This window comes from Kockovaella imperatae (genome assembly GCF_002102565.1).
Source record: "Kockovaella imperatae strain NRRL Y-17943 chromosome Unknown BD324scaffold_5, whole genome shotgun sequence".
NCBI classification, from domain to species: domain Eukaryota; kingdom Fungi; phylum Basidiomycota; class Tremellomycetes; order Tremellales; family Cuniculitremaceae; genus Kockovaella; species Kockovaella imperatae.
The window spans coordinates 654,262-669,379 of NW_019028945.1; the positions used below are offsets into that span (position 1 = coordinate 654,262).

General features: G+C 52.0%; 6 protein-coding genes across 6 annotated transcripts; 3 read left to right on the forward strand and 3 right to left on the reverse strand.

The window, feature by feature from the left end:
• The first annotated feature begins 4 nt into the window (after window positions 1–4).
• BD324DRAFT_623414 (hypothetical protein) lies at window positions 5–701 on the forward strand. Its single transcript, XM_022015578.1, has 3 exons — window positions 5–218; window positions 322–607; window positions 658–701. Exons 1-3 carry the CDS (start codon window positions 66–68, stop codon window positions 666–668), a joined length of 450 nt encoding a protein of 149 aa, XP_021871797.1. The 5' UTR covers window positions 5–65; the 3' UTR covers window positions 669–701.
• Window positions 679–1,738, reverse strand: BD324DRAFT_623416 (NADH dehydrogenase 1 alpha subcomplex assembly factor 3). The gene is made up of 3 exons (XM_022015579.1): window positions 1,163–1,738; window positions 1,000–1,100; window positions 679–904 (listed from the first exon to the last, which is right to left on the reverse strand). Exons 1-3 carry the CDS (start codon window positions 1,701–1,703, stop codon window positions 815–817), a joined length of 732 nt encoding a protein of 243 aa, XP_021871798.1. The 5' UTR covers window positions 1,704–1,738; the 3' UTR covers window positions 679–814.
• Window positions 1,739–1,743: 5 nt separating this feature from the next.
• On the reverse strand, window positions 1,744–3,701 carry BD324DRAFT_401469 (P-loop containing nucleoside triphosphate hydrolase protein). Its single transcript, XM_022012684.1, has 9 exons — window positions 3,492–3,701; window positions 2,736–3,441; window positions 2,595–2,673; window positions 2,494–2,539; window positions 2,413–2,442; window positions 2,342–2,359; window positions 2,248–2,289; window positions 2,069–2,195; window positions 1,744–2,021 (listed from the first exon to the last, which is right to left on the reverse strand). Exons 1-9 carry the CDS (start codon window positions 3,499–3,501, stop codon window positions 1,856–1,858), a joined length of 1,224 nt encoding a protein of 407 aa, XP_021871799.1. The 5' UTR covers window positions 3,502–3,701; the 3' UTR covers window positions 1,744–1,855.
• Window positions 3,702–4,299: 598 nt separating this feature from the next.
• BD324DRAFT_401467 (hypothetical protein) lies at window positions 4,300–5,958 on the reverse strand. The gene is made up of 6 exons (XM_022012683.1): window positions 5,957–5,958; window positions 5,089–5,902; window positions 4,924–5,037; window positions 4,609–4,884; window positions 4,453–4,555; window positions 4,300–4,408 (listed from the first exon to the last, which is right to left on the reverse strand). Exons 2-6 carry the CDS (start codon window positions 5,752–5,754, stop codon window positions 4,404–4,406), a joined length of 1,164 nt encoding a protein of 387 aa, XP_021871800.1. The 5' UTR covers window positions 5,755–5,902; window positions 5,957–5,958; the 3' UTR covers window positions 4,300–4,403.
• Window positions 5,959–6,634: 676 nt separating this feature from the next.
• Window positions 6,635–11,558, forward strand: BD324DRAFT_623421 (putative death-receptor fusion protein-domain-containing protein). Its single transcript, XM_022015580.1, has 9 exons — window positions 6,635–6,776; window positions 6,827–8,161; window positions 8,213–8,512; window positions 8,563–8,826; window positions 8,877–9,392; window positions 9,440–9,773; window positions 9,834–10,586; window positions 10,632–11,046; window positions 11,085–11,558. Exons 1-9 carry the CDS (start codon window positions 6,673–6,675, stop codon window positions 11,420–11,422), a joined length of 4,359 nt encoding a protein of 1,452 aa, XP_021871801.1. The 5' UTR covers window positions 6,635–6,672; the 3' UTR covers window positions 11,423–11,558.
• A 997-nt stretch (window positions 11,559–12,555) lies between these two features.
• On the forward strand, window positions 12,556–15,052 carry BD324DRAFT_680694 (hypothetical protein; the record flags this gene model as incomplete). The annotated part of the gene is made up of 3 exons (XM_022019090.1): window positions 12,556–13,764; window positions 13,807–13,926; window positions 13,979–15,052. 3 exons carry the CDS (start codon window positions 12,556–12,558, stop codon window positions 15,050–15,052), a joined length of 2,403 nt encoding a protein of 800 aa, XP_021871802.1.
• Window positions 15,053–15,118: the final 66 nt, after the last annotated feature.

Here is a 15,118-nt window from a genome sequence, read left to right on the forward strand (position 1 = left end):
AATTCTGACACTGTGGAATCTGAACATACACATTACGACCTTTCGACAACTCCGACTGCATCGTCATGGACCCTAGTATGGCAGGGCCCCAAGTGGCCCAGCCTCCAGTACCTGGTGCCCCTGCACCTGGTGATACTAGCTCGACAGCTGGTAAAGCATCCCCGTTATTCCCTCCCGCTGTTCAGCACAATGTTAGAGTCTTGTCTTCTTTATCCACAGTATGTCTATAAGGCTCCTTTTCGCTCTTCCCTCGCCTGGTCATAGCTGCTACTCTCATTCTCTCTATCCTATCTCGAGTCTGCCGGCGCTGACAAGTCTCAGCTCTCTGCCTGTTTTTCTGGCCTAGTCGCTGGCGTTCTCGGCCTTCAAAACTACACTGGTTTCCTCCTCTACCTTCTCACAGCGGTCTCTTCAGCACTAGTCTTTGGCATCATCAATTGTCACGGTAACATGGGCAAATACGTGGCTGGGTCTCACGTCCCGTTGGTCGGCTCAGATCGTATAGGTGTCCGCAAATGGAGAGGATGGGTAGGATTGATGGGATTGGGCCAGGAAAACTTCCTCGGCTTCCTCTTGTTCTGGATTGGTGGCTATGCTCTGATACATGGTGAGTGTCCAGGACGTGTACGCAGTGTTCTTTACTGATGTAACCGATAGTGTATGATTAATTGAAAGAGAGACGCAATGCACAGATTACAGACCTTGATACTACAAGATTCACATCTTCGCCCGCGCCGAATCCATGGCTCGCGGCTATGCTCAGTTACTAAGAACTTGACGGCCGATGTTTCTGGCCCCCTTCAAGGGCTAGCGCCTATGACGCCGTCGACACCAGAGGACAAAGTGCCAGTCCGACCTGACGTCCTTCCTCCTGAAGCAGATTAAATGTCGACGCAGCATTACGCTGTGAGCAGTCCAATCAGCAGTGACCCCAGAGCGTCACACCACGCTAGCCTTGGCTCCTGTGTGCAGGCAGCTCGGCGATCCAAGACAACTCACAGAATCCATGACGTCCAGTGAGATCCCTAATTTTGACATTGAGTCTTTCATCCTCTGCGGTACAGGAAGAGGTCGGCTGCCCGTCCCGAACAGTAGTATCTCTGGATGAGGTATCAGCCGAGTGTTTCACTTTCAAAATGTACTGTATTGCTTCCAAACGTACCAGGCTTTGGGGTGACCAATTCAAGGAGGGCAAACCTGTCTTCAGTCCATTCTTTCCACAGTCCCTCAACACCACCACCACCACCACTCCTCTGACCAGATTTGACCACGGGCGCTTGAACATCCCATCCAAAGACTTGACCTCCCAATACCAAGACTCCGGATCGCGTGACTGTGCCGTCGTTGAACTGTATGCCATGTTCTGAGAATTTGGTGATTGTCAACAGACCTTCATCCGCATTGACGATATTGGATAAGACGGTTGGTGAATTTGGGTCAATGGAGGAATCACGGACATCTGACTTCATAGAAGTGTCGAACTTGGAATACCGTGAAGGCTGAGGATCCGATAGACTCGAGCGCGACGAGGAGAAGAATCGAGCCGAGCTACTGGCGTGTTGGGATGGCGAAAGCGATCGGACGGAGATGCGGGATCGAGAGATCAACGAGATTGACCCAGGGCGATGACGCGGGAGACGGGCAGCATGCACAAGTGTACGACTGCTTGAAGCAATGGCTTCACATAGTCTCGAGCTGCTCATTTCCAGTGCAGACTATGATATGTATGAACACGATATGTCACGACCCCGGATCGTCATCGACCCGACTTTTTTTTTTGGAAAAGAGACCGACGCCCGCAGCCCATTTGGCGATACCCTTAAAATATGCTACATGTTACAGACTGATAGTTCCATTAGATCCCCCCACCACGGCGACGAGGCGTGGCCGATGACCTGACACCAGCTCCAATGCCAGCCCGACGCGGAGTCATCGCCGTCGTCCCGCCACCTACACCTCCGATCCTTGGTGTCCTGGTGATCGCCTCGGATCGAATCTTTTCGGCTTTGCTCCGCTCGATCCTGTCGACATTGTTAGCGGAATACACATCCCGGGCAGAACGACTCACTCCTCTCGCTGCTTCGCCATGTCTGCCTCAAGCTCTGTTCTCTTGCTGAAATCTCTGTTTGCCTTCGCCCGAGCCAATGCGTCGAAGTTTCGTTCACGGATGGAGAAGAAGACACCTCCGAGTTCGGCTGCGGCATCGGTGAGCGAGACATCTCGAAGGTTGTAGTGTAGATGACTCACCCAGCCAATACGGGTCGACAGACGTCACACACATCATGTACTCTGAGGAAAATCAGTACGGATCTCTCTCGTGTCGTGCACTGAGGCCACATACGCTTCGATGTCAAGACCACTGGAACACTGTCAGCGCTGGATTGCGAGTCGTTTACACCTTTCAGCACTCACATTCGTGATATACGACATAATCAGGCATATCTGGGTTCTATCAGCCGCGATTCTCGCTCTGTCGCAATCCAAGCGACTCACAACCAAGCCCATACAACGCGCTGGTGGGGTGTAAAACACAAGGCAACTGCGGTAGGATGTCAACGAGAGGCCTCTCAAGGAGATAGACGTATACTGCTCACTCCTGTCCGGACGTTCATGTACTCTCCGATACCCTTGACTCGCGCAGCTTGATGGAAATATCCAGCAGTGATACATTTCCTGGCAGGAGTCAGGTTTCGGCCAATATCCACGGTCGCTCAGAAGGCGGGCCCCGATCTCACCTTACGATATCCCAATCCGTTCCCACAGAGAGAATTGCCATCTTTTGCGTCTGCATAATCTCTTCCAGCTGACCTCGGACTTCTCGAGCCTTTCTCATGAGCTTCGGATGCAGGAAGTGCTTCATACACCAGTGATCGCTGTACCCATTGCTCTTCCACTGTGTGTATACGTGGAGGAGAGTGAGATGATCACTCTCAGGGACGAAGAACTTTTCCCTCGCCGCATCGCTCTCCTCGGCTCGTTGAAGTGGTCGATAGAAGACGGAAGGGACGGAAAGCATGGACACAATAGTGAGCATTTCGGCGGAACATTTGTACTCTGTCGCGACGATCAACATCTTCGCAAGCGACGGCTCCATAGGGAAATTTGCCATCTTCAAACCGGTCGGTGTGAGGTCCCCGATATTGTCAAGTGCCCCGAGCACCCAAAGCTGGTACATAGAGTTGAGGATATTCTCCTGAGGTGGTGGATCCATGAAATCGAACTCGAGCAGGTTCTTCACACCTAGAGTCTTGAGCAACAATACCGTGTTGGCCAAGTTGGTTCGCTGAATCTCTGGAATATTGTTTGGGAACAACTCATTCAGATAAGCAGTCTCGGTGTACAGGCGGTAACAGAATCCAGGCCCGGTACGACCTGCACGACCAGTACGCTGGGAGCAATTCGCTTGACTGATTGGCGTGATCTGCAAAGCGTCCATACCGACTTTAGGATTGTAGACTTTGAGTTTGGAGTACCCCGCATCCACAACGTACAGAATGCCATCAAGAGTAAGAGAGGTTTCTGCGATATTTGTGGCAACAACGACCTTCCGTCGCCCGTCGGCGGTGGGTAAGAAGATCTTGGCTTGTAGATCCGCCGGCATCTGCGAGTAGATGGGTAAGACGGCCAGAGGCTCTGGATCCTCGAGCTGTTCTAGACGCTCCTGTATGACCTGACAAGTTGCTTCGATATCCTCTTGACCTGTCATGAATACCAGGATATCACCTTTGGGCTGCGACAGGTGGATTTGCAAGACTTGCTTGATCGCGCTATCAACGTAATCTTCACAGGGCGATTTACTGTGGAAAATCTCGACCGGGAAGGTCCTTCCAGGAATGGTAAACGTGGCCGCATTACCATAGAACCGGGAAAACTTGTCCGCGTTCATCGTAGCCGAGGTGACAATGAGCTTGAGATCTCGTCTTCTGGTCAAGATCTTGCGCAGGAGACCCATCAGGATATCCGTACTCAGTGACCTTTCATGCGCCTCGTCGAGAATGATGGCACTATACCGGTCCAGGTCGCCCTCATTGAGGGACTCTCGAAGTAGAATACCATCCGTCATGTACTTGATTTTTGTTTCGGGTCCAGTACAGTCTTCGAATCGGATGGAGTATCCGACGGTCGTGCCAAGTTCGCACTCCATCTCTTCACTGACTCGCTTGGCGACGGACATGGCAGCGACACGCCGAGGCTGAGTACAGGCGATCATCCCGTGTTGACAGTACCCTTCCTCATACAGGAATTGAGCGAGTTGAGTTGTCTTGCCGGATCCCGTCTCTCCGATAATCACCATGACTTGGTGATCTCGAATGTGGGCCATCAACTCTTCTCTGACTGCAAAGGCAGGAAGGTATTCTCGTTGTTGTCGCAGTGTACGAGTCTTCGCAAATTGAGATACCCCTTCAGACTTTTGAAGATGTGAGGAAAATTGCGAGCCAGATTTGTAGTTACTTTCGTCCACCTTTTGCCCCTCCTCGCCAAGATCTGGCTCGTCTTTGATACCTAGAATGTTACCGAGGGTAGTCCCAGCGATTGAAGCTGCTTTGGCAGCGGCCTAGTCAAAGCGTGAGCATGTATCAGGAGTTTCTTAGGCCGATCAGTGCTAACCTTTTCACGCTCCTGTCGCTCCCTGCGCTCCCTGACCAGAGCTGAGCCCTTCTTACTGAAGATGGCGAGATCACTCGTTGGATCTCTGATAGGATTGATAGGCTCCAGTTGCTTCGTATACGCCACTGTACCGTCGAGGAATGGTGGTTTCAAGTCATGCACCAAGACATGGACCTTGGAGTCCTGATCATCGTCAAAGTCCGAGTCTACTCCTTGACGTGCTGCGACTCCTGACTGCTGCATTCGATTCGTCTCCCATAGATCGTTGTCTGCGTTCTAGTAATTTGAGCTTTCGCACGGGTCGGTCAAGCTTACGAATTGAGCCTGTCTAGCTGTTTGGCGTTTCACTGCCTTGGCCTCCAGTTCTTGCTCTTTGGATGATTCAAGATTCTCCCATTGGGCAAACGGATTGTGCTCCTCGTCTCCAGCCTGAAAGAGTTCAGCTTCATTTCCTCGACTCAAAGGAAGGGCTCAGCTTACCACGGCGCCCTCATCGTCGTAATTGTACCAATCCCGGTCCAATCTGACCTGCTCCTCCTCCCACTCCTTCGCATTCATTTCCATCTCTTCCTCCGTCTCCCGACTATCCCTGGACGATCTCGGCGTTTGATCCCATCCCATCCCACGTCTCGGATCGCTAGACTTGCCCCATCCACCCGGTCCCCGACTGGGAGTCTCGTCCCACCCGCGATTCGGTACGCGCATACTCCCGCCATCTTCCCTACCTCTATTCCCCCGAGAGGATGACCCTACTCCAGCCCAATCGTCTCGTCTCTCGCCACTGCCCTGACTTGAAGACGAGCCATTCCGTGAGTCACGATCGTCCCTATCGTCGCGCCGTCTCTCGCCGTGCGAGACGCGATTCAGCCTAGATTGAAAGTCACCCAGACCTTGCTGGCGTTCACCTTCTCGATCTTTCGTGGAGGATGCTGTGGAGGTCGAAGGCATGTTCTTAGACTTTCTGTATGCTTCCAGGCGTTCCCTCGCTGTATCCGACAGACCGCCACCGTGGCTCGGTGTTTCGTCTGGCCGGACTCGAACGGCTGCCCGCTTGATGGGAACGGAAGGTACTGCAGTATGTGAGCATGTTTGAAGGCGAGAACCCACCCTTGAATACTCCACCAGAGCCCGATGCTCCATTCTCATCCTCCTCAGGCTCGCTCCGCGGTCGCTTTGAGCTCTGAGACTGAGAGGCTGAGGCAGCCATGGCGGCTGCAGCGCGCTTCTCAGCCGCCAGCTTGTCTAATCCGTATTTGGAACCCTCGGCAGGACGAGGAGCTTTGAATGTCGGACCCTATCGCATGATGTCAGGTCAGATGCTTGCGAGATCGATCCCTGTCTAACTGACGTTTGTTGACCTCATCAGTCCACCTTTACGCCGAGGTTCAGCGGCAAGAGTATCATTCTCCTCGTGATCCATTCCGTCTACTTTAACGTCTCCGCTGGATCTCTCGGCACCTAGCATCCTCGGAGGCGAATGGTCTGATCCTCGCCGCTGTTGATGTCCTCCATTCTGCTGTTGCTGGGCAGTCTGGGCAAGGTGTACCAGAATCCTAGTATGAATGGACAACATGACATCCTCAGGGAACTTGCCAAAGGTCGATACGGCTACGCGACTTCAGTCGACCGTTCATACAGTCAATCAGTCCTCTCACCCTTGATGAAGGCGTCGCCTGTCCTGTTCCCCCTGGCGATATCAATGATCCTCCTCGCTAGCAAGTCATTCGGATTGATGGAATTCATCAATCGCGACATCTAGGATGTCACTTAGCTGACGGCGCGATTTTTCATCTTTTGACTCACCTCAATCGCGATCTGATGAACAAATTCATGTTCTGAGTCACTCTCGGTCCCATTGTGCGGACCCGAGCTGGACATGCTGATAGTGTTCGTCGTTCGCCCAACCTGACGCAGATATGAATTCGCCTTTCGCAGGATTCCCGTATTTTTATGATGGACCTACACGGAAGCAAAATTTCGGAAAGCCAAAATATCCCAGATCAGCCGAGATGCCCTTCAGTCCACAGCAACAGCATCTTCCCCAATAAGGGTACTGGTAGCAGGATGGGAGCTGAAGCAGTCCGTGTGATCGAGCAGGCGACCTCTAAAAAGCTTCAAGATCTCCGGAAACGCGTTCAGAAAGCTCCACCAGAAGAGCTAGGCTCACCGTGAGCTCTGCCAGGTCGTCATCCCAAAGCCAGATGCTGAACCTGCTTAGCTCGCTTCTAGGTGAAGCCTTAGACTTCGCGACGCAAAGGTATCCAGAAGATGAGATTCTCGAAGTTCTGGCCTTTCTTTTGGTCCTGTTCCGAAGACTCAAAGCCGCTTTACCGGTGCTTCCGCAAGCAGGGCATGACCTTGTCCATGTCAAACTTGGTCCAGCTGTGCTTCCAGGCGGTACATTGGCGCACCTCTTGCTTGACGGAATGGAGACGAGCCAAAAGCCTCGACATATTCGATCTGTGGATACCTTTGGAGCTCTCGCCAGAATGACTGAAGATCTGGAGGCTCCTTCCACAGGCGGATCATCTTACAATGGACTTTTGACTCCGTTGTTCGTACATCTGTGCGGCACAGAGCTATCGACCAAGCACAGCCTGATAGCGATCAACACGCTGTTGCCGTTTGTACCTAGAAGCATCGATCGATCCCAGCTCCTCGTCAAAATCCGCTCACAAATGGATCTCGTAGAAGGAGCCAGCGGGCGAGGTGCCATCTTCAGTAAATTACTGGTAGAGATGTTCGCAGCGACCGCAGGCGATGATAAGCGAAAAGAAACGATTGTGGTGGACGAGATAGTCCCAATGTTCAAAATGAACACGCCGCCAACGACCCTGACACACGCTGTACGATACTTTCTCCCTTCACTCTTTACTGCGCTTCCTTCCATTCCCCTTCGGATCCTGTCAGAGGTTGAGCCTGCACATCCCAGTGCCAATCCGTCTGAACGGTCCGACGCCACACAGGTCGGAGAACATGGTCACGAACGCTCGAACCTTTCTGCCTGGATCGCTATCGCATCTCTGTGTGTGGCTACCAACCAGGTCTCCCTGCTAGATCTCCCCTCAGAAGTCCTCGACTCGGCTATGGTTCATGCCGACCCTACCGTCCAAATCGACACCCTGCGCCTCCTGTTATCGTCCAAAGATCGTCTCAAGACCCCAGTGATGGGCCTTTACCAACGATCCATCTCAGCCTGTGCCATTTTACAAGACGCATACGCGAGATCCGAGTTCACTGCTACGATCGTTCAGCTGTTCAAATCCTTTGAGACTGTCAGACGGCTCAAACGACCAGCGGAGGAGGATCTATCAGCTATACGAGGCTTCATCACTTGGCTCCTTGAGGTGATCATTGACCCAGGATTGGAATCTGCACTCCGATTCCCTATCGTCAGAACGATCATCGCATTAAACATCCTTGGAGCGCTGACGGTCGAACTTGGCTCCGACAACAAGCTGCACGAGCAGATCTTCACGCGCCGACGTGTAGATAGCCTACTCGCATGTCAAAAGAGCAACTTTGCCGAAGTCCGTTCCAAAGCCAGATCACTGTGAGCCATGGCTATGTGATATCGCGGATGTCGAGTCTAATTTTCCCACAGTCTGGCATGTGCTCAGATACCCTTACCGGGCTATGAATCGCCGGACCATCTTGGGATGAAGACGACACTGGAGTCAGCGATTCTCAATATCAGTCATCCACGGAAGACCCAAGTCGAGGCGGGCAAAGCTGTCATGTGCATTCTCTTCGAAATGATGACGAAACGAGCATCCCTTGAGTACTGCGTAGACTTTGTCCGATCTCTCATCAAGCTGCTGGAGAAGCGTGTGGAGGCGGCGGAAGAGGATGTTGCTACCGGCATCATCGAGAAACCACTACACGGTATAATTTCTGCACTATCGTGAGTTTCAGTTCGTCATTCTAGATGGAATACTCATTTGACTTGTGTAGCGGCGTCATCGCTTGCGTTCAGCTCCAATCTGACCACGAGGCTGACTGGAAGGAAGTCTTCCATGAGATTATTCCGCTCGTTGACCGGATCTGGGCCGTTGCTCGGGTTGTCGTATCACTCAAGTCGAGCGGAACCAGTGAACGGCCCGATCACGAGATAGCACGGGTATACGAGGTGCTGAAAGCCGGAGGAGAGGAAGACAATGATCCGTCTGATTTTTCGAGTCTCCTATCCGGTTGTTGGCGAGCAATTACCGAAGCGGGGTACGTTGGGAATACTCATATGAAGGCACAGCTGATGATTCCGGGGGCAGTGACTTACTGGCTACCGTTTGCAGTCTGCCTTTGACACAAGGTGGTGAGAAGCAAATCATATGGTCTCGGGACGACATTGAGTCAGCTGGAAAACGACTTCTTTCCTGGCTGCATGAGGTTCGACACCGCGGCACCTTCTCAAAAATTGCCAGTTCTCTCGCTCGCCTCGTCGACAGTGTCTACCGTATCGCATCACTCAGGCCTCTTGTTTATTCATGGCTTGACCTAGAATTGGAGACCATCACTAGCAGCACATTTTCAACGACTCGCAGATCGGCTGCTCTGCCATATTCTATCCTCTCTATCGTGGTCGCCGACTATGACCTGCTCAAGATTGCTGTTGATCGCCTGCTCGCCGTTGCTGCTGTCAGGAACGACGCTTCTGACGATGCCACGAAGATTCACGCGTTCAACATCCTGAAAATCATCTTGCTTGATTCACGTACTTCGCAATACTTGGATAGATCTTTCGAACGCGCCATTCTAGTCGCTCTGGCCGCCTTCGAGTCTGTAAAGTGAGCAGTCGCGGGCTGCCATGGTTCTGTGACTGACTTAGAGACAGCTGGAACGTTCGCAATGTCGGGCTGATTCTTTTTTCCTCCTTGATTCATCGATCCCTCCTGACGTCCGACAGCGCTCAAGATTATTTTCAATCGCGACAAACGTTAGCCAAGCGTCAGACGCTGGCCTCTTGGCACGCGCGTTATCCTTCCGTTCTTCCTGCATTGCGTGTCGAACTTCGCAAGGCAGCTTTGCGCGTCGATTTAGCTGGTCATTCTTCCCTCTTCCCGATCCTTATCATTATCCGAAGTCTTCGATGGTCAGCTGTCGACGAGGAGATCTCCGAGGCTTTGAGACTGGAAGTGCTACCTTTCCTTTGTAGCAAGGAGTGGCAGGTGGGTCCATCCGGCATGCTTGGGCCACACGGCGTATATTGACGCAGCCTTTGTCTGCAGATTCGCCAGGTCGCTGCTCAAGCTCTGTCAAGCTTGCAATCGCCTCTCAGTACGCTCGATAGTCTTGCTATCTGCTCCAAGACTTTTGCGGCTCTGAAGTCGAATAACGCTCGACACGGCCACATTCTTTATTGGATTCGGCTTATCAGCGATGTCATCGACTTTGAGACTTTGGACGATGACATGAGAGTCACGATTGATCAACAAATCGAAGCGATCCTAAATGGTCTGGACCATCGGCTCACCCCTCCGTCCGTTATGGCTGCCAGCATCCAGTTGGCAAAAGCCTTCAGCCATGCATGCACCCAAACGAGTATGGAGGGGAAAGTTGTGGCATTGTGTCATGACATTCTGCGGCATACATCATCGCTACCAGGTGCCGATACGCTCTTGAATGAAGCGGCAAAGGCGGTCATTGCTGGAGGACAAAGGACAGAGGTATTGCTGAAGTCCAGAATCCCTCAGCATGCCATCATGATCTGTCTTGAAAAGCTGGAGGTGGACCCTGTGGACAAGCAACGTGAGGCAATCGTCTTTAACAAGCTCGCCGATATCGTACTATCGCGCGCGTCACCTCCAACAGTCTTGGAAGCTGCCTTGGGAGCTTTAGTCAGGCTCAATCTACCTGAGAATGGCATCGGGTGTGAACGTTTGAACGCCATATCTAAGAGACTGCGAGGTATCATGCTGGAAGGTCACAACGTACCATTGCGTGAGGCATCTTTGATTGCTTTGGGATGGGTCTCGAAAACAGTGGGTTCCGAACCTGTAAAAGCGGAGGCTAAAAACAATTTGCAGATGCTGAGGAGAGACAGTGGTCATTTGAGCGACAGCCAATGTCTCAGCGAGATGATACTTGCGGCCGACAAGTTCTCTCGTATCGACAAGTCAAAGCCGTCTAGGACTTCCGCAGCTCTTGCCATACAACATTTGCATAGGCACCTTTTCCCCTCCTCTAGCTCGCAGTCACATGTTTCATCCTCGATCCTGCTCACCTTTCATCGTGTACTCGTGCGACTTCTCCAAGATGACGATTACGAGATCCGTTCAATGACCCAAGGTATCATCTGCAATGGTCTAAACTTGACTACCCCCGTCTGTTTGACTCGAGCCATCTCGGTGGAATGGGCATGGATCGCCGAGGTGGTCGCTGGGGATCCGGAGGTCTTTTTGCCGTTCATCTGGGACCACAGTATCGACATCGAAGGATTCAGTGAGCATCCCACGGAAGGTTCTGCACTGACATGACAGGACATGACTTGTCCATGATCCAGGCAGACTCGTATCAGACAAATGTCCTGTTCGAAGTGGAATCGCCGAATCAGTTTCGAGATCCATTGATCGACTCGGATCACGCTACCAGAGTACTCGTTGACATTTCTGTACGCGAGCCATCGCTCCTCTCAGATAAAATTACACAATCAAACACCGCGGTGCTGTTGAGTCTTCACGTCGAAGCAAAGAAAGCGTTGGGAGAACTTGAGGCTGAAGGAGGCGGTAGTCCTATTGGTGAAGCCTTCGAGGCCGGTCGGATGCTTCGACGGAGGCTACAAATACATTCGGGTCTAGTCAAACGTCTGGCAGCGTAGTGAGGTGTCACCAGGGTCTTACGGTGCATCCTACTTGCGACATCATGCTCAGAAAACGCTCCTATCTGCATCCCTTCAAACTCGTCATAAGAGCAATGTTTCCCCAGTCCCTCCCTCTTCAGAAGCAATATTCATAACACCCAACATTTCAGTTCGCACGTTTCTGGAGGACGGGATGCAGCACGCTTCCTTGTTGGACTGACTACAGATGGGCGATTCAGTGATGCTATTCATTGACGATCTGAACGAGAATCGAATGATGCATTGCACCCTATGTCTTGTTCTTCGAAAAGACATTGGAAATGTCATAGTGACCGACGGCCAGCTCTGAGACTGGAGCAATGGGCATGTTGAGGCCTAGCCTAGGACACAGGTCAAATGCCTTGACATCGCTCTGACATTCATATGCCCCGATCTGTCATGTTCACGATCGATAACCCCCCAAACCGGACGCGAGTTGTACACATAATCCTGGCATATATGTATGTTTCCCTTTGGTCTTGATGGCTACTGCTTCTGAAACCGACTCTCTCGACCCCACGCCAAGACTCGACCTGAAAGGAGAGATTGAGAGATGCTTCTGAGGATAGGTAGGCTGAGACAGTCAAGTCAAATCAGCCGACATTTTGTCAGCGAGCATCAGGCTCCATGTCATCGAAGAAAGGGCGCCGCGGAGCAGCTTCGTCGGTCGTTTCTCGTATCCAGGTGACAGACACTCAAGAGGCACTGGACTGGACTCGGTCACTGTTGCCCGATGTTCATGAACGTTTTGACGTGATCCACCAACAGGTGATGGGATAAGATCAAGAAGATGCCAATGTTCTAAGCGAAGACCCAAAGGGATGACCATGTAGGGTGTAGTGTGCGGTGTGTGACAGGTAGTCTAACCGATTTCACCCGCTAACCACCATCTCACCATCTTCCACTGTGAAGTTGTACGATTGAGCCAAGTCTAAACTCAAGCAGGAATCAACTTGATGACCCGCTAGTGCTTGGTCTGATAAGAGCTGTCGATGAGCTCACTGTCTTCGGCCTCGCTTACAATATCCCCCCTATGCCAGCTCGGACCCCTCTCCAGTCAAGCATTCTCTTTCTCCCCCGTCTTCTCATAGTCTGATACAGAGCCGCTCAAGATGGAGAGTCGATTGGAGACCTGCCTGGATGGCGCACAAGATGATTCTTGGTCTTCTAATCCTTTCAGACCTCATGATCTCAGTCGCTTTCAACAGCTATGGGACGATATCGTGTCAGAGGAACAAGGAACCGTCTCTGACCATGAGCAGTTCGGTGATACAAGACAGGGCTCACATGGGACGGCAGGGGACGCTGGTTTAGACGAGCTGGAAAACAGAGGATTCGCTCCTGGACCTCCCGAGGCATTCGCAGACGGTTCTGCGCTTGGAAACTGTCCCTCGACTCAACCACTGATCGGGGCCACTGCCATTGATGGCTGGAATAGCCTTGATCTCTTCCCGAGCTCTTCAATACCTTTTGAACTTGACATCGGGAAGACGACTATCGAGTCCACCTGTTCTTCTCCTCCCCAGCAACCTTCAGACCTCCCTTACGCAATCCCCTTCGCCAATGATTCGTGGCCTGCTACATGTCTAGACACTGCTATAGACACATCGACCATGGTCAACAGCTCGAACCCATCGTTGCCATTCAGTGACTTTCAGTTCCCGTCCTTGGACACTGTCAAGATTGTCGATCCTCCCGCAAGACCCACAGCTGATACCGCTTGTGACCTTGGCATTCTCTCTGCCAACGAAGATAGATATCTTCATTCCGCAGATATCTTTCAAGATCCCGACTATCCCTTCACGCTGCCATTCGCTCGAGAGACTGCATCATTCAAATTTCCTCCTCAAAAGGAAACAGCGGGTGAAATGATATTGCCTGTGGACTCTTGGGTGAGGCAACAACCAACACCAACAGCAACCAAAGACCCGCTGGAGTCAGCTACTCAAAGCTTTATGACACCGATACCGAAGACTGAAATGGTGTTCGAACACAACCCAAACAAACGAAGACGCACAGAGCCCTCTCTACCATTTGACCACACCTACGGACTCGGCGTAGACCCATTATCTCTCAGTTTCAGGTCACGTTCGTTTCCCAGAGGGTCTGAGCCGAATCACTACCCTATCCCGAGTCATTCTCCGATCACGAGTGGCGGTATTCTCCCGAAGGCTGGTCTCAGTTCGCCATTTCATCGTCGTCGGTCCAGGATCAAAGAAGGGAGAGTTCAGCCTGCCGTTGCTATCCAGTCGATTGATGATTTTGAGACGGCCATGGCTGGAGTCTTACAAACCTTCCATAAAGACATGACGGATCTACTGGTGAGTGATCAAAGATACAGGAGTCCTGACTCGTGCGTCAAGAACCGTACGCCAATAGATGTCCTCTTTCCCGATGTTCCATCGGGTGATACGACCAAGCAGACTCGGATCGACAATATTGCCAAGACCATCCAGATGCTCCAAAAGGCCTGTTCGACTCTGGTGAGTCTACGGCGGGAATGGGTTGTACTCTGCCACTGACGCTGCCCTATAGAACAATGGGAAGCGCCCTGGTGCAGATGAGCGTCGTCGCTCGAGTGTCATTCATCTACCTTCACCTCTCGAGACCCCCTACATTCGACACGCGCATCGCGAATCCATCGCCTCCAATATATCTGTGAAAACGGCCCCGCCCTCGCATCCCATCTCTGCCGCCCGTCAAAGCACGGACGATACGACAGTGGCAAAGCAGGTAATGATGCCTCCGAAGCATGAGTATCCAGCTGGATTCTCAAAGCCTTTGAGTACTTCGAATGCTCTTCCGATCCCACAACGTCCAGCACCGATGACGACCTCCAAGGCGGTCGCGAAAACTATTGCCACCATTTTGGGATCCTCTTCATCTTTGGATCCAGCCTCTTTAATCACGGCACTGTCACCAGCCCGTCCATCTGATCAAAAGCAGTCCTGTGACTCCGTGTCACCCATGGCGAAACACGATTGCGCCGTGCTTCAATCCACAGATCAACTAATGGGACCTTGGCACCGCGTGGAAATTGATCGATTATGCCACTATTGGTGGACCTCCAAACAGAATTGGCTGATCAAACAAGGTATCTCCATACCAGAATGGTGCGCTGGCATACCGGATAAATTCAAATTCAACAAGCTTCTGGCTCCGAGTCCAGCGTACCAGGAAATCATTCGATTTGCTTCAGAGTGGACGTCAAGTCGAAGAATGTCGACGGCGGCGGAGGCAGAAGTGGCACTGCCACCAACCTTGGTTCTGCCGAGGACAGCGATCTGGGATCATGAGGCGACGAAACTCGTCACTCAGTATCAACCTCTAGCCAGCTTTCTCGGGAGGCAATCGGCTACCAGCGGCGATGGGGACGATAGCATCGGCAGTGACGGTTTTGAACAATCTGTTCCTCCAACATGGCAGCCTGGCAATGATGACACACCACGGAACAGGATCGACGAAGGTGTAGACTGGGATTGGGTCTGTGCAAACCTAGGTATTCAGCGAAGCAAGACACAGATCATCTTCAGAGCCATCGAATGGGGTTTGAAAGGTGACCTGAACGGATGTTTGGACGCGTTAGAAGCTGCTGACAATCCACGATAGAGCGATCGAGACCCAAGTATAGGTCTGCCAAGCGACATGCCTGATCCGCTACCTATTTCGGGGCGT

Bases quoted from the DNA above. Each gene is read 5' to 3' on its own strand.
- BD324DRAFT_623414 (XM_022015578.1), top strand. From the start codon at position 66: ATGGACCCTAGTATGGCAGGGCCCCAAGTGGCCCAGCCTCCAGTACCT. The intron at 219-321 runs GTATGTCTATAA...GACAAGTCTCAG, and splicing joins TCTTGTCTTCTTTATCCACA to CTCTCTGCCTGTTTTTCTGG.
- BD324DRAFT_623416 (XM_022015579.1), bottom strand. From the start codon at position 1,703: ATGAGCAGCTCGAGACTATGTGAAGCCATTGCTTCAAGCAGTCGTACA. The intron at 1,101-1,162 runs GTACGTTTGGAA...TACCTCATCCAG, and splicing joins ATTGGTCACCCCAAAGCCTG to AGATACTACTGTTCGGGACG. The intron at 905-999 runs GTGAGTTGTCTT...GACTGCTCACAG, and splicing joins CACTGGACGTCATGGATTCT to CGTAATGCTGCGTCGACATT.
- BD324DRAFT_401467 (XM_022012683.1), bottom strand. From the start codon at position 5,754: ATGAGAATGGAGCATCGGGCTCTGGTGGAGTATTCAAGGGTGGGTTCT. The intron at 4,885-4,923 runs GTAAGCTTGACC...TCAAATTACTAG, and splicing joins CAGCTAGACAGGCTCAATTC to AACGCAGACAACGATCTATG. The intron at 4,556-4,608 runs GTTAGCACTGAT...CGCTTTGACTAG, and splicing joins AGCGACAGGAGCGTGAAAAG to GCCGCTGCCAAAGCAGCTTC.
- BD324DRAFT_401469 (XM_022012684.1), bottom strand. The intron at 2,674-2,735 runs GTGAGATCGGGG...GACTCCTGCCAG, and splicing joins ACGGATTGGGATATCGTAAG to GAAATGTATCACTGCTGGAT. The intron at 2,022-2,068 runs GTGAGTCGTTCT...CAATGTCGACAG, and splicing joins ATGGCGAAGCAGCGAGAGGA to GATCGAGCGGAGCAAAGCCG.
- BD324DRAFT_623421 (XM_022015580.1), top strand. From the start codon at position 6,673: ATGGGAGCTGAAGCAGTCCGTGTGATCGAGCAGGCGACCTCTAAAAAG. The intron at 8,827-8,876 runs GTACGTTGGGAA...TTCCGGGGGCAG, and splicing joins CGAGCAATTACCGAAGCGGG to TGACTTACTGGCTACCGTTT. The intron at 11,047-11,084 runs GTGAGCATCCCA...CTGACATGACAG, and splicing joins TATCGACATCGAAGGATTCA to GACATGACTTGTCCATGATC.